This window comes from Mobula birostris, chromosome 18, assembly GCF_030028105.1.
Source record: "Mobula birostris isolate sMobBir1 chromosome 18, sMobBir1.hap1, whole genome shotgun sequence".
Classification (NCBI taxonomy): domain Eukaryota; kingdom Metazoa; phylum Chordata; class Chondrichthyes; order Myliobatiformes; family Myliobatidae; genus Mobula; species Mobula birostris.
In genome coordinates this window covers 63,352,653-63,374,525 of record NC_092387.1, presented here as the reverse complement: position 1 = coordinate 63,374,525, position 21,873 = coordinate 63,352,653, and the positions used below count along the sequence as shown (strand labels likewise).

The window sequence follows — 21,873 nt, the reverse complement described above, 5'->3', positions numbered from 1 at the left end:
AAGTTAGAAGGGGTTCTGAATTCTTTTCCTTAAGACACGTTACCTATCTGAGTGTAGTTATGTGGACTTGTGAGGTAGGTGTGAATTCTATCAATTAAGTTTTATGAAATTTCTGGGGAGAAATTAGCAGTCAAAAGATAATTCAGAACTTAGACCATTACAGCATAGTACAGGCTTGTTGGCCCACGGTGTTGTGCTGACCCATTAACTGACTCTTAAGTCAATATAACCATTCCCTCACAAATAGCCCCCCATTTTTCTTTCATCCATGTACCTATCTAAGAGTCTTGGAAATGTCCTTAATGTTACTGCTTCTACCACCAACCCTGCAGCACATTCCAGGCACCGACCATTCTTTGTGTTTTTTTTAAAAAAATCCTACCTCTAGCATAGCCCCTCTCTAACTTTCCTCCATCAAATTCGGTGGGGAGAGGGGGGTAGTAGAAGGTTTGCAGCTTTCAAAGCAAGGTGTTTATAGTACCAGCATGCTGCCTGGATTAGAGGATTATGAGCTGTAAGGAAAGTTGGACAAATTTGGGTTGTTATTTCTGGAGCAGTTGAAGGGAAACCTGAAAGAAGTTTATTGAACACTGAAGGTGTGGGAAGCTGATACGATAGTGGCATTTAAGTAGCCTTTAGATTGATCAATGAATTTGCAGGGAGTGGAGGTACATGTGCAGGCTGAAGAAATTTAGGCTACGTCCACACTAGACTGGATAATTTTGAAAACGCCAGTTTTGCGTAAAAACGATAGGCGTCCACACCAAGCGTTTTTGAAAATACCTCCGTCCACATTAAAACGGGTATTTGGGCGAATCTCCTCCTACTGGGCATGCACAGGACACATCTACAGAAAACAAGCGACATGTTTGGTGTCAAATCTCGCTGTAAAAGTGCGCGTTTGTGCGGTTACAGACTAGAAAAACTTAAAAGGAAATTGCCAAACGAGGGACAGCTGTTGGCTCTCACGCTGGAGGACTTAAAACTGAAAAAAACAAATACTGGAGCGTATGGAGGCAACCGACAGGGAGTTCACGGACAGTATGACCTGGCTGATGACGAACATTGAAAAACTGACTGACTCTGTTGCATTAATGAAGCACCTTGTTAAATGTATAAAACATGTCTGCATCAGTGTTATCTTGTATTTCCATACAATGTTACCTTAGGCTGTTACACATCTATTGTCAGAGAAGTACTTGCATAAATAGGTAAACCACCTTCATACAAGCAAGGGCAGAGAACAGGGCGGAGTGAGTATACTTATTTATTCAGTAAGTTATGGGTCAAAGTATTTGGTGAGTACATTTCTAACTCTTCTGGCTTTAGTCTCATTGCCGTCTGTTCTGAAATTGTTAGGTTGTGTGGGGAGTTGCGTTCAAGAAAACAATGAAGTGCCGCGCTGCCGCCACCATCTGTTCTGGCACATCATGACAGTATTTTTAGAAATCTCCGATTATCCCGTCCACACTGCTCTGCACAATCGGCGTTCTCAAATTTACACACTCTGGAGGGTGTAAAAGCTCTGTTTTCGAGGGAGGAAAATGCCGTTTCAGTGTGGACGGAGGGTCAAAACGAAGAGAAAAAGCTTCGGTTACGGATTTATCTGGTCTAGTGTGGACGTGGCCTTAGTTAAATCTGGTTCAACCTAAAGAGCTTGTTCCTCTGCTGTATTGTTCTGTGTTCTAATGCAGAGCTGGGGTTGGGGGGGAGGTGGGGAAGAATGAGGTGGAAGACAAATGCCTGTAATAAGATCTGTTGGATGAGCTGGTGTCGAGTATTAGCAAGACCTTTTAAACTAATGGGTTGAGAAACAATCAGAGGGCAGGTAAATAGTGGGAAACAATAGTGGGAAACAATCAGAGGGCAGGTAAATGCTGAAATGCTTACCGCAGTGATTACAAACACGAGATTCTGCAGCTGCTGGAAATCCAGAGTAACATACACAAAATGCTGGAGGAACTCAGCTGGTCATGAGGCATCTGCAGAGAGGAATAGACTTGAAATTTCAGACCGAGACTATCCTGATGAAGGTTCTCCGTCTGAAATGTCGACTCTTTATTCCTCTCCATAGATGCTGTCTGACCTGCTGAGCTCTTCCAGCATTTTGTGTGTGCGTGACCATGGTGATTACAGGATCTTACTGAGAGTAGATCTTCCAATCTATTGCTATTACATCATGAAGTAGGCCGTAATTTCCTAAGGTAATTTTGAATTATCTAAGGAAATTACCACATTATAAAATTTGGATTTTTTAATTTCATACCACTGATGCAATAAGATTCCTTGCTTGCATGAAGCTTTCGGAATAAAACAGTATACAATAAATTCAACAATAAATATAATAAATGTTAAAGAAACAGAATAGTGCAAAGGTGAAGTAGTGTAAAAACAAATGCTAACTGCAATAATGTAAGGATCTTGCCGTCATTCGGGAGGAGAAGATGGCGGCACGATGCAGCTCGCAGCGGCCACTCCAGTGGTGATGTCTGTTATTTGTCAAGTAGGGTGCCGTGCACAATCTCGATTTGATGGAGACGGATGTGAGAGCATGGAGGAACATCTGGTGAAACTTCTGAAATGCCTGCTTCGCTGCTGCTGCTGTTACTGTGTGGTCCAGAATCTCTGGAGGAGAAGGCCCCGAGTCCTCAGCTTTGCTTGTTGCTTGGCAGCCGGGGTGGGGTTGAAGCGCTCGGCAGAGGATGGTGTTGGGAGAGGCTGTGTCGAGAGGGGCTGTTCAGAGGCTCGAAGTTTTCGGACAGACGCAGTCCACTGCGGTCAGGTGCTTCCAATGGTGCTGCATCGGCAAGTTGGTGGCGCTTGGAGGTTCATGGCGGGGAGACTTCCTCCCTTCTGCCGCCTGCGTGAGATGATGAGGCTATCAGGACTTTGAGACTTTTTTTTACCGTGCCCATGGTCTGCTCTTTATCAAATTATGGTATTGCTTTGCACTGTTGTAACTATATATTATAATTATGTGGTTTTGTCAGTTTTAGTCTTGGTTTGTCCTGTGTTTTCTTGTGATATCATTCTGGAGGAACGTTGTATCATTTTTTTAATGCATGCATTTCTAAATGACAATAAACGAGGACTGAGTGTCCTCATAATCTAATCAAGTCTACTGAATGGATCTCTTGTGCAATAAGATGGATTCTTGATCTTTCAATCCACTTCATCATGGCCTTGCACCTTATTGTCTGCCAGTACTGCACTTTCTCTTTAAAACTTTATTCTGTTATTGCTTTTCCCTTGTGTACTGTTGTTCAAAGTTAACAGTAAGTTTATTATCAAAGTACAAATATATCACCATATACAGCCTTGAGATTAATTTTCCTGCAGGCGTACTCAGCAAATCTATAGAATAGTAACTATAACCAGATCAACGAAAGATCAAGTAGAGCATAGAAGACAACAAACTATGCTATTTATTTATATTTGCATTTGCAATAAATAATGAGAACATGAGATAATGAGATTAAAAAGTCCTTAAAGTGAGAGGTTGATTGTGAGGACACCTCAGTGGGTGGGCAAGTGAGTGTAGTTATCTCCTTTTGTTCAAGACCCTGATGGTTGAGGGATAGTAGTTGTTCTTGAGCCTGGTGGTGTGAGTCCTGAGGCTCTTGTATCTTCTACCTGATGGCAGCAGCGAGAAAAGAGCATGAGTGGGTGGTGGGGATCTCTGATGGATGTTGCTTTTCTATGACAGCATTTCATGTAGAATGGTTGGGAGGGCATGCAGATGTGCTCAATGGTTGGGAGGGCTTTACCCATGATGTACTCGGCTGAATCCTCTACATATTGTAGGATTTTCCATTCAAAGGCACTGGTGTTTCCATACCAGGCTGTGATACAGCCAGTCAATACACTCTTCACTGTGCATCTATAGAAGTTTGTCAAAGTTTTAGATGTTATGTTGAATCTCTGCAGACCCCTAAGGAAGTAAAGGTGCTGTTGTGGTTTCTTCGCAATTGCACTTATGTGCTGGGTCCAGGACAGATCCTCTGAAATAGTAACACCCAGGAATTAAATTGGATGGCCTACAAAACAAAGTTTTCTACTGTACATCATTACATAATAAAACCAATTTACCAGTTGCAGGGTTCAAGAGCATAGCAGCATACTGGGAAGGATTTGAAAGAGATGATTGGTTCATATGTCCGATAGCAGTGAGGGTGCTATCAAGCTCCGATATCTCCTCCTTGAGATAGAAGAAAGGAGAATAGCCAGCTTGTTAAGCAACCAAAATTACAGAATTGTTTCAAATTTCAATCACACGTTGGGCCAGTACCTTTATGAAAGGGAATTTGACCAACAATTATATAGTTTTTCTGCGGAATAAACGTTAGAAGTATAAAATGTGCATACTCAAGTAATGTAATTATTAGAATACTTGTTTTCATGTATTATTTTTGAGTTGTCATTTTAATTATTTTTCTTTTTATTCTCTTAGAACCTACAGGTCTGGTAACTTTTCAGAGACAGTGTCTACAGAACTTTCCAGAATGGGAACGGTAACAAAACTTCTTGCCAATATTAGCATTTTTATCCAGAAAGCTTTGATTCAGTGATCATTATTTAATATTACATTTAGCAAGGCTGTGACTGGCTTTATCTCCGTTGAAGAAAGTTCTTGTGTTTGTGCCACTTAGACGAAACCTACAGACAGAGTTAGTGTCAGTTTGGAGAATTTTTATTATTGATAATCTTACAAGTCTTTATCTTGGAAGACAGTAATATAGCATTGTTTTCACGTGAATTTGACACAGCTTGCATTCAATAAAGCCACACTTCAAATCGATTCAATTCAATTCAAGTTTAATTGTTATCCAACCATACATGAATGGAGCCAAACAGTGTCACTTCTGGGTCAAGGTGCAAAATACGATACCAATAGTCACACACAAGACAAAGTACACATTGCGCATATAAGATAGAAAGATACAGCTGCTCAATCAAACTCAAGCCATACAACGTCGCCGAAATCGACAGATGACCACAACAGCTCATCTTCTGCTGACCAAAGATGGGGGTGGGGGACAGCACTGACTCCAAGCTGGATGCCACGCCACACCGTCCTAGTCATTTTCTAAATCTCAGGATGTGTATTGTTGAATAGATTTTAATGGTGGCATAGATTAAACATGAATAAAATACTACAGTAGTTTCTTAAACTTGTATGTTGGCTTTGTGTTGTACTGCCGAGCTATGTTGGTGCTGGAATGTGCAGCGAGACCTGCGGGCAGCCCTCAGCACATCTTCAGATTGCGTTGGCTGTTATTGCAAACGACACATTTCACTGTGTCTTTCAGTGTACATGTGATTAATAAATCTAAAATAAAATATATGAGAAAAATGTGATTATTGGACTGGCACCTACTGTGCCTTGGCATTGAAGTAGAGATCTTAAAAACCAATCTCATAAATCAGAATGTTGCAAGAATTTGTTTAGTCTTGATGATTTGTATTACTATGTTTTTGTTAGTGCTTGACAAATGGATGGCCTAAAGGAGGTAGTTCTGCAGTTTACTTGAGAGCAATGTGACTTAAGATGCGTGGAGCCTCAATATCCCAGTTCCCCAGCATTATTAGACAGTGCATTTAATTCACTAAAGTGCAAGAGAGACAAATTCCTTCAGGGTTCTGTTGTAAGCATGAGTTATGAAACACAACCATTTACATCAGTTAAAAGGTCTCACAGGAATATGTGAAGAATGGAATTGCTAAGTAGCAGGCAAGGTAAAATTGCTATTGTACATTTAGCATGGAAGTTCTATTGTGGATGTGTGTTTAAATTCTATTCCTTAAAGTATAGCTAATGCAGAGTCCATTTTGATTTTTAACTACAGGGCAGTTTGTTAATAGAATAGTGTATTTTAAGATCAGAGCGCTGAGATCAATAGATGTACATGCACTTGCCTCTGTGTTCGTGTTCTTCTACTGCTGTAGCTCACCCACTTCAAGGTTCAATGTGTTGTTCACTCAGAGTAGCTTTTCTGCACTCCGTTGTTGTAACACGTGGTTACTTAAGTTACTGTCACCTTCCTGTCAGCTTGAACCAGTCTGGCCATTCTCCTCTGACCACTTTCTTTAACAAGGCATTTTCACCCACAGAATTGCTGATCACTAAATGTTATTTTTCACACCATTCTCTAAAAACTCTACGGAATATTATACATAAAAATCCCAGGAGATCAGCAGTGTCTGAGGTACTCAAACCACGCCATCTGGCACCAACAATTATTCCACAGTTAAAGTCACTTAGAGCACATTTCTTCCCCATTCTGGTGTTTGGTCTGAACAACAACAGAATCTCTTGACCATGTCTGCATGCTTTTATGCATCAAGTTGCTGCCACATGATTGGCTGATTAGATATTTGCATAAACCAGCAGCTGTACCTAATAAAGTAGCCACTGACTGTGCTTTATTTCATTTGTCTTTGGTCAATGGTATGGCATAGTTCCATTAAAAAGTTGTCTCTTCCCCCCCCCCAACTAAATCTACCTAAATTTTAATTTTGTAAAAGGTATGTATTGTGGTAATCCTATTTCTAATGTTAAGTTAGAGGTTTCAGTTTTGCAAGTCTTTGGTCTGACCATGTTCATGCTTTGGAAAAAAAAAAGTGAATAGATCTAATGCTTATTAGATTAGTATAAGAGAGGATCTAAGCAGGTCTAAGATAGTCATGGACCAACTTCTGTTAATCGCTTAAAGCTTTCTGCCTCTATAAAAGGGAAACTTTGTAGCTGCTCAAACATGTTCTACAAATTAAAGATTATAACTAATATTCTATCCTATTTATTTTTTGCCTGATTTACATATTGAATAATCCCTCTGTGAGTTCACAAATCTTTTCAATCTCAGTATTAAATACCTTAAGCTTGGGTGGTGTGGCTTGGCGGGCTGGAAGGAACTGTTCTGCACTGTACCTCTGAATGAATAAACTGACTATCACCAGCTTTCTTGTATAAAACTTGATAAAGACCTGAAACGTTGTGGAATAATCTCATTGGACTCATCTCAATTTTCCAGTTTGAGACCCTTCCTAGTTCAACATATTAAGAGTTTGACAGAGGCCTAATTCTTTGTTACAATGCAAAGGTTCCAGCTTAAAAGAGGGAACATTTCACTTACAACATGGGCAAAGGAACTACAAAAAGTGGATTATGATGTCTTTTTTAACTTTGGGATGTTAATTGTAATTAACCTTTTGCAGAAATTAGCATTTCCAAATAAATTATTGTTTTTTAAGATAAAAATATTTACTGAGACGAGCTAATGTTGGCTGTTTTGTTCACACTTCTCCACTGCAGATAGTATGGTTCTCATGATTGCTTGTACTTCCCTTGCATTATTCAGCCATTGCCTTTAATTTGAACTCTGCAAATTTATTTTTGGTGGTGGTGGTCAATAGCTCGGTCTTGAAAGTTCATTCTTTAATGAATTGCACTGAATGCATTTTTATGTGTGATGTCAATACATGACACCCTGCTGAGTAATGTACATGGATTCAGGGTCTCAGAACTCTCAATTCACTTAGTATATAACTAACTTCAATTTTTCTTTAAAGAAAAATGTTGCTCCATATTTAATTTCATATGTATCATTCCATTGCTTTATTTCAATTCACAAATGCATACGACCTGACCATCTAAGTACTTGGACATGGAGATTTGGAAGGATATAATTGGATATTTTTCCATATTTTGTTCCCAGGAAAGATGATGAGATTAACAGAAATACCATTATGCTTTCATTTGTGCAAATTATTTTAATACTTTGCTGAGTTTCAGAACCAAGCTACTGTTTACTCTGATTATATGGAGTATGTGGAGGAGGAGAAGATGGCGGTGCGACACAGCTTGCGCGGCCGCTCTGGTGAATGATATCTGTAATCTGTCAAGTAGGGTGCCGTGCACAACCTTGATTTGATGGAGACAGACGTGAGAGAACGGAGGAACATCTGGAGAAACTTCTGAAATGCCTTTCTCGCTGCTGCTGTTACTGTGTGATCCAGAATCCCCAGAGGGGAAGGCCCCAAATCCTCGGCTTTGCTTGTTGCTCGGTGGCCGGGACGGGGTCAAAGCGCTCAGCAGAGATGGTGCTCGGTGTCGAAGGGCTGGTTGGAGGCTCGAAGTTTTCGGACGGACTCAGAGTCAGCTGTGGTCGGGTGCTTCCAATGCATCAACAGTTGTCGGTGCCTGGAGGTTTATGGCAGAGAGAGTTTCTCCTTCTGCCGCCTGCTATCGGGGACTATCGGGAGTCGATCGGAAGTTTGAGACTTCTTTTTACTGTTCCCATGGTCTGCTCTTTATCAAATTATGGTATTGCGTTGCACTGCTGTAACTATATGTTATAATTATGTGGTATTGTCAGTGTTAGTCTTTGGTTTGTCTTGTTTTTTTTGTGATATCACTCTGGAGGAACATTGTATCATTTCTTAATGCATGCATGCATTTCTCAATGACAATAAACGAGGACTGAGTGTCCTCATAATCTAATCTATAATTAGCTGTTTGCTCTCCAATTTTTTAAATTAGTCATTTGAAAATTTCTTTTAATATCCTTTGTGTAATGTTTTGTTTGAAAGAGGTTATTTCGGTCTAACCTGTGGAAGGGCATTTAAAGATAATACTTGAGATTAAAAAAATCATTATATTTATACATAAGCAAAGAAACTGACTTGGAATTCAACAGTAAGCTCATTTATTTTTACCACAGTAGCATTGCAGTTAGCATGACACTGCTACAACTCGGAACATTTCGCGTTCAATTCCAGTGCCATTCTGTAAGGACTGTATGTGCTCTCCATGAAATGTGTGGACTTTCTACAAGTCCACCAGCTTTCTCCCACGGTCTGAACACATTCTGGGTAGGTTAGTTGGTCATTATAAATTGGCCCTTGATTAGGTTAAAGTTAATTGGGGTTGTGGTGTTGCTGGGCTGGCATTGCTTGCAGGGCCTTCACCACGCTGTAGCGCTAAATAAATAAATAATTGTGCCGTCACTATCAATAAAAAAAAACAGACAGGGATGAATGGCAGGTTAAGGCAGAATGCAGACAATACGAATATTACTGTCAAAATGCTTAAATATCAAGAATAGCCAAATATCTATTTCCTTAAATTTAAGCAATCATGCAAGCTGATTAAATGAATCATGTCTTTTTATTTTTGTCAGGTCTACAAAGAAATTGACCAGGCTCCATATCACGTGTGAAGGGACAATTGAAGACAATGGACGTGGGATGTTACAGGTAAAAGTACAATAATTAAAGAAAGTCATGAAAATTACTGATCATCAAGAACGCATTGATGTTTGACCATCTTCTTACAAGCAATAGTGGTCTATATGTAAAAGGAAATATAGCACATAATTCTCCATAACTTCTGCCATCTCCAATGGGATCCCACAACCAAGCACATGTCCCCCCTCCCCCCTTTCTGCTTTCCACTGGGATTATTCCCTATGCAAATCCCTTTTCTTTTTGACCCCTTGCACTGATGTCCCTCCTGGCACTTATCCTTGCAAGTGGAACAAGTGCTACACGTACCCCTACACCTCCTCCCTCACTACTGTTCGGCCCCAAACAGTCCTTCCTGGCGAGGTGACACTTCACCCCTTCAGTCTGTTGGGGTCATTTTCTGTATCCAGTGCTCCCTGTGTGGCCTCCTGTATTTCAGTGAGACCCAAGGTAGATTGGGAGATCACTTTGCCACTGGCCACCCATTTTAATTCTACTTCCCATTCCCATTCCGACATGTCAGTCCATGGCTGCCTCTACTGCTGCGACGAGGCCACACTCAGGTTGGAGGAGCAGCACCTTGTATTCCGTCTGGGTAGCCTCAAATCTGATGGCATAAACATCGATTTCTCGAACATCTGGTAATGGCTCCCCTCACCTCTCCTTCACCAGTCCTCTTTCCCATTTCCCTCTCTCATCTCTCTCCTTACCTGTCCATCACCTTCCTCTGGTGCTGCTGTCCCTTCCCTTTCTTCCATGGTCATCTGTCCTCCCCTATCAGATTTCCCTTTGTACAGCCCTTTATCTCTTTCACCACTGAACTCCCCAGCTCTTTGCTTCACCCCTCCCCCTACTTTCGCCTATCACCTACTACCTTGTATTTCTTCCTCCCAGCCCCTCATCTTCTTATTTTGACTTCTCATCCCTTTTCTCCAGTCCTGATGAAGGGTCTCAGCCCCTGATCTAGCTTAATATTCCACCTGGTAAATATATTTATTTATTTATTTGCTTGCTTATTTAGAAATATAGTGTGGAACATGCCCTTCCAGCCCAACAAACCTTACCACCCAGCAACCCACCTATTTAATATTAGCCGACAGGCTAATGAGCAATTCACAATGATCAATTAACTTACTAACTGGTGTGTCTTTGAACTGTGGGAGGAAACCAGAGTACCCGGAGGAAACCCATGCAGCTCACAGAGAGACTGGAAAACTCCTTACAGACAGTGCCAGAATTGAACTCTGAACTCCAGTATACGCTGAGCTGTAAAAGTAGTGCCAACACTATCGTAGAGGTATTTGGTATTCTCGTGTGTTCTGCATTGATGCAGCACATTTCAATACAATTGTGTCTCTTGTTGAGTTCCAGTGATCCATATGCAGTTCTTTCTCAGACATTCAGCAACTCTGCAGATATAGATAGAACTCTATAGACCTTGAATACCAAAGTTGGTGAGACCGGATGTGACTCCAGTCCAGGGACTGGAGGTTGGAGGCCCGATGTCTGAGAGTCTGGGACCAAGAACTGGAGGCCTGGAGCAGTAGGAAAGGGGCTTTACTGTGTAGCTGATGTTGTTGCTACTTGTGTTGTTTTGCCGAATATTGTGGGCATACTATGTTGGCGCCAAATTGTGTGGCGACACTTGTGGGCTGTCCCCAACACATCTTTGGGTATGTTGGTTGTAAATGCATGTTTTGTTGCACATATGTTAAATAAATCTGAATCTAAATTGTGCCATTGGTGGATCTTAATCTAAAGTATCATGTAGAGGGCAATTAAAATTTAAATTGAGCTCAGATTCCCAAGTCTTTTTTGTAACCCACTTCTGCCTATGAAAAGGCAGTGGATCTATAAATGTAGATGCTGCTTTCAAGTCCTTTTTGCCAATCATGCTGTTGACTTATTAGTGCAGCTTGAGTGATGTATTTTTGCTTGTGGTTAGTATATAGATCTACCGACAACTGTGATGAGTGTTCTGTTTGTGCTATTCTGCAGAGATCACTATCCACTGAGGCAAATCTTAAAGACATGTCGACATGTGTCAGCCATTCCATCACCAGGTGGCTGAAATCTCAAGCCTTATTTTCACTCCTGATGAGGGAGAAGATGGATTGGATATAGGAAACAGCTGGATATATTGTATTGGGTTCTCACTGAACAATCAGATGTGCCTAATTGGATAATACACAGACATGTAACACAAGGGAATTGAACCAAATACAGTTAAGAGAATAGTGGCTGCTTAACCATAAACTACTACTGTGGGGAATGTTTAATCACAGTATACCATGGGAATTAACTTTTTTAAAAAAAAGCAGTCAAGGTAGTTCAATGTCCAGTAGTCTTACGTAGCATTAAAAAGGAAGAGCTTTAATTCAGTTCTTAAAAGTTAAGTCCATAAGACGTGGGAGGAGAGTTAAGCCGTTCAGCCCATTGAGCCTATTCCATCATGACATCATCCCTCTCAATCCCATTCTTCTGTCTTTCTCCCCATAACCTTTGATGCCCTGAATAATCAGACAGAACCTATCAACCACTGCTTTAAATAGGCCAATGACTTGGCCTCCACTGCTCTCCATGGCAATGAATTCCACAGATTCACCACCCTCTGGCTGAAGAAATTCTTTCTCATCTCTGTTCTAAATGGGTGTCCCTCTATTCCGGGAGTTCCCAACTTTTTCTATGCCATGGGCCCTTACCATTAACCGAGGGATCTGTGGACCCCAGGTTGGGAACCCCTGTTCTGCTCTGAGGCTGTGTCCTCCAGTCCTAGGCTCACCCAGTACAGGAAACATCCTCTCCATGTTCACTCTGTCTAGGTCTTTCAATATTTGATAGGTTTCACTGAGATTCCCTCTTATTCTTCTAAACTCCAGCGAATACAGGCCAAAGCTGTCAAATGTTCCTCGTGTTAACCCTTTCATTCCTGGAATCCTTTTCATGAACCTCCTCTGGGCACTGTCCAATTCCATTACATCTTTTCTTAGATAAGCGGCCCAAATCTGCTCACAAGAAATTAATGCATTGTTGTTATCATTCCAGATTGCCTACTTGCTTAAAACGTTATTTTAAGAAGTAGATAGAAAGTAGGTTAGTAAGAATCAAATGTTTTGTACAACTTTTTAGCTTGTCTGATTTAATGTCATGATTAGAGCTGAGGAATAAATGGTGTTTCTGAAGTTGCCGAGGGAAACTATTAGAATCAGAATAATGAAATACCTTTTTATGTGCATTCTGTTTGCTGCAAATTGGGACGAGTTACAAAACAAAAATGAAGATGCTGCTGGTCATTGGAAAAAGTCTACTTAAAATTTTGTCCCTATGGCAGTTTCTATCATTTTTTCACTTCACTTTAGCATGCCTGAAGAGAACTGCTATGGCAGCTGTCATCTGGCGAGTCAGAGACCAAAGCAAAGTGCTGATGAGATCACAGCCTCATATCAGTTTTCTCCCTCTTTTTGCCTTGAATTTACAAAGAGCTTTTAAAGGATCCTGTGGCTTTCAGCATCACAGAATTAGAACTGATCTACTGAAGTGCAGATTTAATCTGAACCCAGAAGTGTGATTTTGCCAATTAACCCTTGCAGCCTTAAACTGGAAGCTTTATTGATTTGGTGTTAAGTACCAGAAGACTGATCTTCTCTTTGATCTTCAACTACGTCAGACCAGAAACAGTGGCCACAAAGTGCATGAAGTCTTTCCTTCACTACAAGTTGCTAAATTCAGTTATGTTAAATGGATTATACATTTTTGCTCCTTCTTAATTTCTGTATCAATACACTCAGGTACAATATTGAGAATAGTGCCCACTCTGATTAGTATACAGTAAATGTCAATGAAACCTTTGATTAGTCATTTAAATTACTGGACAGCTTAGTTTATATTGCTGCTCATGTCAGATAGTTTTTGTGAAATCCTTCAATATAGAATATAAATGTACTGTATTTGTTTGAAACCTGTTTCCATTATGATTATAATTTCTTTCTATCTGCATTTGAGCAGAAAGATCAATACAAGGTCTCCTATTACACTGAACAACAATTTTTTTTCAGAAATGTTGCTTCCTCAGAATTATTTTTGTTCATGATAGACCAGTTGAAGCTAAACACAAATATAATTTCAGACTACTTGCATCGCTTAGGAATTTGGAGAAATAGGAAATTAACTTTTATCAAATATAATGCGTTTAATTGCAGAACAGTGCTGTCACTTTGCAATAGTTCAACCAAGCTAAAAATCTTTTGTGATAATTTTCGTTTGTACTTTGTATTTGAGGCTTCTTGCTTAAGTCAGCATTGATGGATTCCAGTTGCCCTGATGCCATTTCTCCATGACCGTAATGTATTGGTGAGACCTTTCACTATGCTCGTCACTAACAGCATCAAGATTTGCAGGGAAAAAGTCTAAATAGGAGTGCAGAAAATGAATCTTTAGTGACATGTTGCACTTCATGGTTTTGAATGCTTGAATCATGTTGCATTCCAGCTACACACATTTGTAGTTTGGTGCTCTGTATTTGCCAAGAAGTTTTTCAACCACATCCTTGAATGCCTTCCATACGATTTTCTCCGGTCCCACTAGAAGTTCTTTGAATTGCCTATCATTGATGACCTGTTTGATTTGTGGACCAACAAAAATGCCTTCCTTAACCTTGGCATCAGGTATTCTGAATTGAAATAACAAATATAGGCGATTTCAAAAGAAAATGGAGCGTGATAGGGAAATTTCATGGTGATTTTCATAACCAGCAGCCCAAGATCTATAAGGCACACCCAAAAGTATTTAGGAAGCAAAATCTTTGTTGTCCAGTGTTATAAATGACCTAGTTTACATAAATCTGATGATGGAAATTCACCTATTTTAAAGCATTTTTCAAGACAGTAATAATAAATTGTCTCATGATACTCTTAATGACTGGAGACAGTATTTATTCCATTGGTTTAATATGTGGCTCGAGTTTCTAACTTGTAGGGAAATCAGTTAAGGATGGTTCCCAAGAATGGAACACTTAGGTAACCCAAAGACTATCTGTAGAGCTATGCACACAAGTTGTTGGAGGAACTCACCAGGTCAGGCATCATCTATGTAGGGGAATAAGCAGTCGACATTTCAGGCTGAGATCCCTCATCAAGACTGGAAACAAAGGGGAAGAAACTATATAACTATGCCCTTGAGTTTAGTGAATGTTGTTGTTGTGTTAGCTAGAAGAATGTATTCAGGAAAGTGTGGCCTAATGATGGCGCTTTTTATCATAACAGATGAGAAACACCTCTGGACTTAATATTACATGTAGAAATGGCTCGTTGGTAGGTCTTTAATAAATCACTTTTAAGTATCCATTAGAGTTAGCTGCATTACAGAGCAAAGGTGTCTGGTAAGACAGAGATTCAGCAGATAGGGCAAGTTGCAAATTAATATAAATTAACCTCACTGCAGAGTATGTTGGGAAACTGATTAACTCTCAGTTTTGGCTGACTTGTGTTGACTCATGACAATTAGTCAGTCGGATGATGCGTTGCTTCTGTTCACATTGGTTAGTTGCAAGGTTCATCAAATGGACTGTACTGAAGTAGTGAAGTTCGGGCAAAGTTAAGGTGATTCATTAATGAGAGAACTTCCTTACAAAGTGCCTATTCCATTTACAAGGTCTATATTCATTGGAGTTTGAAAGATTGAAAAATAATCTTATTGAGGTAAAAGACCCTGAGCAGATATAATGACGTAGTTGTTCAGCTGTTTCCATTTGAAGATAAGAGAACTTAAAACTGAGATGCTCTCATCATCTGCTGAGTAGAATCTCAGTAATTCTCTACCTTGAAGGATGGTAAATGCTAGGTTGTTGAGATTTCAGGAGGAAATGATGGACTATAGGAAACTGGCATGGAAGAGAAGTTGCAACCTGAGAAAAATTGGCCAAGGTCACATTAAATGGCAGGATATGTTGAGGATTTGAGTGGCATGCTCCTGACCCTATTTTCACATGTTCTTGTATAACTAAAGCAAGCGATCAGAGAACAAAATGCTTCATCTTCCTTGATAACTGGACATTAGTTGGATAATAAAGCAAGAGAAGTTGAAAATATAAATTGAAATAAAGAATTATAAATACTTGTCCATTTGGGGGCAGATCATGACAGCAAACTTAATAGCAAGGAGGCGGAATTGAATTATTTCTCCTCAGTACCCTGCAGTGCAGTGATCCTTGACTCTCATGTCCATGCCCAATCCGAGCACATATTCTCATTTGTACCAGTTTACCTGCCAATACTATCTCATCCTAACCCTAACTGATATTCCTCAGCCAGACAACACACCTGTGTGCCATGGTGCAATATGATTTGTAGATAGCAGGCACCTGCATTAAGAAGTGGTTGCAATGACTATAGGTAGGTAGCTGGTGATGCCCCCAAAAATACTCATTCAAGTTGTAGTAATTGTTTTCAAACCCTAAAATCAGAAGATTAAACACGATATCTATTGTTATTTTCAGGTGGATTTTGCAAATAAATTTGTTGGAGGTGGCGTCACACGTGGTGGCCTCGTGCAGGAAGAAATAAGGTTTTTGATAAATCCCGAGCTCATTGTTTCACGACTGTTTACAGAAGCCTTGGACTACAATGAATGTCTCATCATTACTGGTATGTTTTCTGTGTTAGGCATTGTTGATAAAGCATATGATCAATGTTAATTCATTATTTTGTTACATCATGTAAAAATGATGGTCGTGATGACGTCAGCTCAGACCTGGGAGGCCAGCGTTGGTCATTTTCATGCCTTACAAGACGCAGTTCGTAAGGCTGTGTGGGGCGCCACTCCTCGCACAGACATTTCGCAGTATTATTTTACGAGGCCGAGTTGCGAGCTCGACATCAACCTGGCGGGATTGGAGAACACGCATGGGGGCGGTCTGTCACTGGATCGAACTTGGGAATCTCCGTTCTCGAGCTCGGCGCTGATCTCACTGCGCCACCAGCCGACCTAAATGTAAAGAGGTATTATTTAAAGCTAATGAAATTTTTAGGTATAATTAATACTGCTGGAACCTGATAAATTTCTGAATATTAATTCCACTACAAATCTAGTTTAGTTGATGGTTTTGGAAATGATCTGGTGAAGTTTAAAGCTTCCAATATCTTTTTGACTCCTTCCTCATATAGTTAATGAAGTAATTCTGTAAATTGCTTCGCCAGAAATAATTTCCTCATTGTTTAATCATGGGAGCAGAATTAGGCCATTCGACCATTGAGTCTGCCTACCATTCCATCATGGCTGATTGATGGGATCAATCAGGAAACCTCTACTTTAAATATACCCAATAACTTGGCCTCCACAGCCATCTTTGGCAATGAATTCCACAGAAACACCATCCTCTGGCTAAAGAAATTCTTCCTCGTCTCTGTTGTAAAAGGACGTCCTTATATTCTGAGGCTGTGCCCTCCGGTTCTAAACCCCCTCCTGCCGCACCCCCCCCCCCCATCATAGGAAATATCCTTTCCACAGTTTTCCCTTTCAACATTTGCGTTTCTACATTGTGGAATAATGTTTCTAATAGAGGTTGTTAATGTTGCACAGTAGGCTTACCACTAACTTGCGTAAATTCAGCTATGCAGTATATGTAACTTCTTATTTGCCTTTTATCATCTGACAACCTGCCAACTTACACTTAGACAAATGAAATAATAGGCAGAAAATGGCCGCATGTGACAATACTTGTCATAAAATTGGGAAGTGTCATTATTTCATGCATTTTATAAAATAATCCCAAATTGTGCTGCGTTGTTATTGAGGAGGTGTCAAACCTTGAAAATTATTTTCACAGCGTGTGATGTGTGTGTGTCTGTACATGTGCATGTTTGGTTATTAAAACAGATTTGTGAGGTTCATTCCATGGAGGCAGCAGACATTTTATCTGTGCAAACATGTGCGCACAGATCCTCATGAATAATTGTAACTACACGGTGCCATGGTAGCGTAGAGGTTAGTGCAATACTATTACAGCTTGAGACGTCAGAGTTTCGAGTTCAATTCTGGCGCCGTCTGTAAGGAGTTTGTATGTCCTCCTCATGAACCATGTGGGTTTCCTCCGGGTGCTCCACTTTCCTCCCACAGTCCAAAGACAGAACAGTTGGTAGATTGTTTCCTTGTAAATTGCCCATTTATTAAGCTAGTATTAAAATGTTGGGTTGTTGGGATGGAAGAGCCTGCCCACACGGTATCTTTCAGTAAATAAATAATCAGAATAACAAATAAATACAGCCACTCATCTTTCAGTTGCAAGGTGGGTACAGAGAGGAGCTTATGGTTTATTTTCAGGATGATTTGACCCTGCCCGACTGTTTCTTCATTATTCAACAAAACCCTCTTTGTGAGGAGGATGTACAAAAGCAACAATTATCCACCAGTAAGTGACCTTTGTATTTCTCCAACTTTGTTTTGTTAAATTTTCCAGCAATCATTGGTATCCCACTGATTACACCAGATTTCTAGCATCCACCGTCTCTTCTGTCTCCACTGATTAAACTTCTTGATTAGATTCTGTTACATTATCACTGACTTGTATGATGTGAAATTTGTTGTTTTGCAGCGGCAGCACAGTGCAAACACATAAAATTTCTATAAATTACAAAAATAAGTAGTGCAAAAAAGTAGTTATAATGAGGCAGTGTTCATGGACTGTTCAGAAATTTGCTGGCTGAGGGGAAGAATCTGTTTCTGAGTCATTGAGTGTGGGTTGCCCAACTCCGGTACCACCTCCCAGTGATACTAACAAGAAGAAGGCATATCCAGGATGTCATTCAAAATTAAATTGATTTTATAATGTTATTTGCAGTCTAAGTAATTGTTGGAAGTTGAAATGTATGAGAAATGCAGTCAAAACAGTTACTATTTGCAGGATTTAGAATGTCAACGTGTTATTAAATGCATTCACCTTTATTGCATCATCCCCTATGAACCTTTCAATGTCCACACAAAATTAAAAACTAAAATTCTACAGCCAGATCCAAAGTAAATTATTATATTCACTTAGTTTGGACCGTTGTTTAATTCAGTACTTTATGCTGCCTTGTGTGATCTGCCATTAGGCCTTCATACTTGGAGGTTGAAAATTATCTTCCAGGCATATCCGCGATTTTTTTTTCATGAAGAAATGTAGTTTTAATTCAAAAATGTTGATACACAAAACATTTTTAGATGTTTCTATTTTGTACTTGCATGACTCCTATTCTGAGCTCTACTTAAAATTATCACATTGACAGCAAGTACATTGCTTTCTGCAGGTGAAATGCAACTGGGGAAGTGGAACCTTCCACTGTCAATTCTCACTAGAGATGTACATGGAGACATAAAGCAGATATCAGCAAAACAAATATTAAAGAAACACTAGAGTAAATGCATTTTTTTCCTCATTTTACTCTCCTTCATTGATCTATTCCCTCAAAAGGCATGTAGTCATCAGTTTGCCTCTTTTTTGAGACAAAAACAATTCCTGCAAGTACTTTAGCTCAAATCAGCTGTAATTGTAAGAACATAATTTTGGCACAACATTTTTCTACTACTTTATAGTTTTTTGTGTTTTTAATTTTAACTTACCCTTGCCAAAACTTGCAATGACTTCCCGGTGGCCAAAATTTAAATTCCCAATCCCCTTCTGACATGTCGATCCATGGCTTCTTCTTGTGCCAAGATGAGGCCACCCTCAGGATGGAGAAGCAACACCTTGTATTCCATCTGGGTACCCTCCAACCTGATGGCATGAATATCTATTTCTCCTTCCAGTGAACAAATCCCCCTCCCCTTTCCTCTGTTCCCCACTCTGACCTTTCACTCCTATTACTTGCCCCTGGGTCCCCTCTTCCTTCTCTTTCTCCTAAAGTCCACTCTCCTCTTTCTTCTCCAGCCCCTGACTTTTGTCACCCAACTGGCTTCACCCATCACCTTCCAACTAACCTCCTTCCCCTCCTCCCACTTCTTTATTCTGGCATCTTCCCCTTTCCTTCTCAGTCCCAAAGAACGGTCTCAGCCTGAAATGTCATCCGTTTACTCTTTTCCATAGATGCTGCTGAGTTCCTCCAGTGTTTTTTGGCATTAACACAGGTAGTTATTAAATTTTTTTTAAAAACTCACAGCTGGATGACAAATGCAACACACAAAAGTGCTGGAGTAACCCAGCAGGCCAAGCAGCATCTTTGGAAAGAAATAAAGAACCAATGTTTTGGTCTGAGACCCTTCAGAATCCTTGTGTGTAAATGTGCTGTTCCTATCTGGAATGAATGATTGTTGGATAGATTGAAGTTTTAATTTTCCTTTTTATAAAGAGATTATATAGATTGAATTTATCCCTTCTGTTTGTTTTTACAATTTATGCATTCATGAGTTTAAAGTTTAGATCTAAATGCTCTGGCAAAATAGGTATACAGAAGAGCACAATTTGGATGTGGCTTTCTGGCTGAGAGTAAAACTCTGCTTGAAAGTCTAGTTGGAAGCGATATTGAAATTACCTTGAACATCCTGCAAGCAGTTTGTGTTTTAAGCCAAATGGCCGTGGTTTGTGATGACTCACTTTTTGTGATGTGACTTAACATTTTCAGGGATTTACAGTTAAGGGCCACTTAGAGTTATACACTTATCAACAAATACACTTGTGAGCACGTAATAGAGAGGAATATTTCATCACACTTCTTATTCAAAGTCCAGCATTTTTATTTCTCTATCTGACTTTAACCAAGTCCCTTTAATGTCACGTCTGCTTGATATTTCCATTATATTTAACTGGTAAATCTTGGCAAAGGCTTAATAGGTGTAATCAAGTGCTACCTGTTAAGAAGGAGCTTAACATTTCAAAAGCACACAGTTATGCTAAAACTGTGCTTGAAAGAGATGGGAATAATTTCTTTGGTATCGCAAAAGGAATTAGATTTCCTCCTACCTCTCCAGATTATTCTTGGATTTTAATGAATAGCAACATTTTATTTGAATACAGATAGCAACAGTTTTTAATACAACTGCTCTTGGTTAATAGGAGGTTTCATGGAAAGAATTTCATAAATCTGACTTTAGGCCTAAATTACTGCAAATTTTATTGTGTGAAAATGTTAAGTATTTTTAATTTGTGTATTTAATAATGTTTTACCAGAAGTAAAATACAAATTGTTTTGCTGATTTATTGCAAAGTTCTTTTTAAATTTCATTGCTTTTTAATTTCAAGATTGTCCTGGAGAGTAGACAAAAAGGTCACATTTTTTCCTTGCTTTTGTTACCATTCACTTAACAGAGACATTCCTTTCTAGCTTGTCAGTTTGTCAGAATCTTGAGCAGTAAAGAGCTGCTGGTGTTTGAAGTTCACTGCCCACAGCAGTCAATAAACATGAGGTTGATAACAGTTTCTTTCTGTCATGGTTAAAATGCATTTTATTTTTGTTCTGTCAGCTAACAGGCATTGCCCTGATTGTCTGTCATTTTGAATATTATGTATGGAAAACAAGTAATATATCTGCATTAAATGGTTTAATAAAAAAGATAGTGGGTCACTAAAGAGAAAATCATTGCTCAGTGCATTAAACTTAATCCTATTCCCAGAACAATTTTATTACCTTCCTGGTTTTAGTATACTTTTTTTTTAACAAAGATATAAATTTCTAAGAATGGCTTGTCACATAATGTATGCAACTGATAAAGTTTATTTTGTTTTGGTTAGCCAAAATTGAAGTTAATGAAAATCAATTGCTTCACTAAGTTTCTGCATCATGCTGGATGCAGAATTTCTATTTATCTAATTTGAAAAACTCTTTGTCTGAAGACCCATCCATAGATATATTGCACATAATTAAGTGCAGGGAGTCAGATGCAGCTTGGTAGAACTAAAGCCTGAAGAGCATTTGGGATATTGCCATAACGTTACTGTCCTAAGCCGTGTGCAGCTTTTAAAATGTGATGAGCTTTATTTGCCACATACACTGAAATGGGTCATTTGCATCAACACCCAACACCTTCCAGAGCTCAGCCTGCAAGTGTCGCCAGGCTTCCAATGCCAGTGTGGTATGCCTACAGCTTACTGATCCTAACGCCTATGTCTTTTGGGTTGTGGGAGGAAACTGGAGCAACCAGGATCCCATGTGGACACCGGGGAGCATGCGAACTCCTTATAGACAGCAGGGAGAACTTAGACTGTAAAGCTTCCCTTTGCTTCCCCAGCTAGATTTGTCTGTTTGACTTTAAGAGTTCTCTGGAGTAAAGTGGGGATAAAGATGCCAGTCTCAGAATGGCAGCATTCAACGTCCAAATTAAATTTATTATCAAACTATGTCACCATATACTGACTCTGAGATTCATTGTCTTGTGCACGTTGAAAATAATCACAAAGAAACAGTAGAATCGATGAAAAACCATAGACAAGACAGTAACAAACAGCATGCAAATTCAAAACAAAAGACAAACAAAATAATAATAGATAAATAAATAAGTAATAAATATCGAGAAGATGAGATGACGAGTCCTTGAAAGTGAGTCCATAGTTTGTGGGAACAGTTCAGTGTTGGGTTGAATGAAGTTATCACCTCTGGTTCAAAAGCCTGATGGTGGAGGGGTAGTTCCTGAAACCGGTGGTTTGGTTCATAAGGCTCGTCTACC

The 21,873-nt window shown here is 39.6% G+C and overlaps 1 protein-coding gene across 2 annotated transcripts in view; it reads left to right on the top strand.

The window, feature by feature from the left end:
• The window catches only part of parga (poly (ADP-ribose) glycohydrolase a), a 184,294-nt gene that overhangs the window by 125,768 nt on the left and 36,653 nt on the right, over positions 1–21,873 (top strand). For both annotated transcript variants that reach the window (XM_072282825.1, XM_072282824.1), the window contains exons 11-13: positions 4,451–4,511; positions 9,180–9,255; positions 15,737–15,884. In XM_072282825.1, coding sequence (XP_072138926.1) covers positions 4,451–4,511; positions 9,180–9,255; positions 15,737–15,884 — 285 coding nt within the window. The remainder of the gene's footprint in view (positions 1–4,450; positions 4,512–9,179; positions 9,256–15,736; positions 15,885–21,873) is intronic.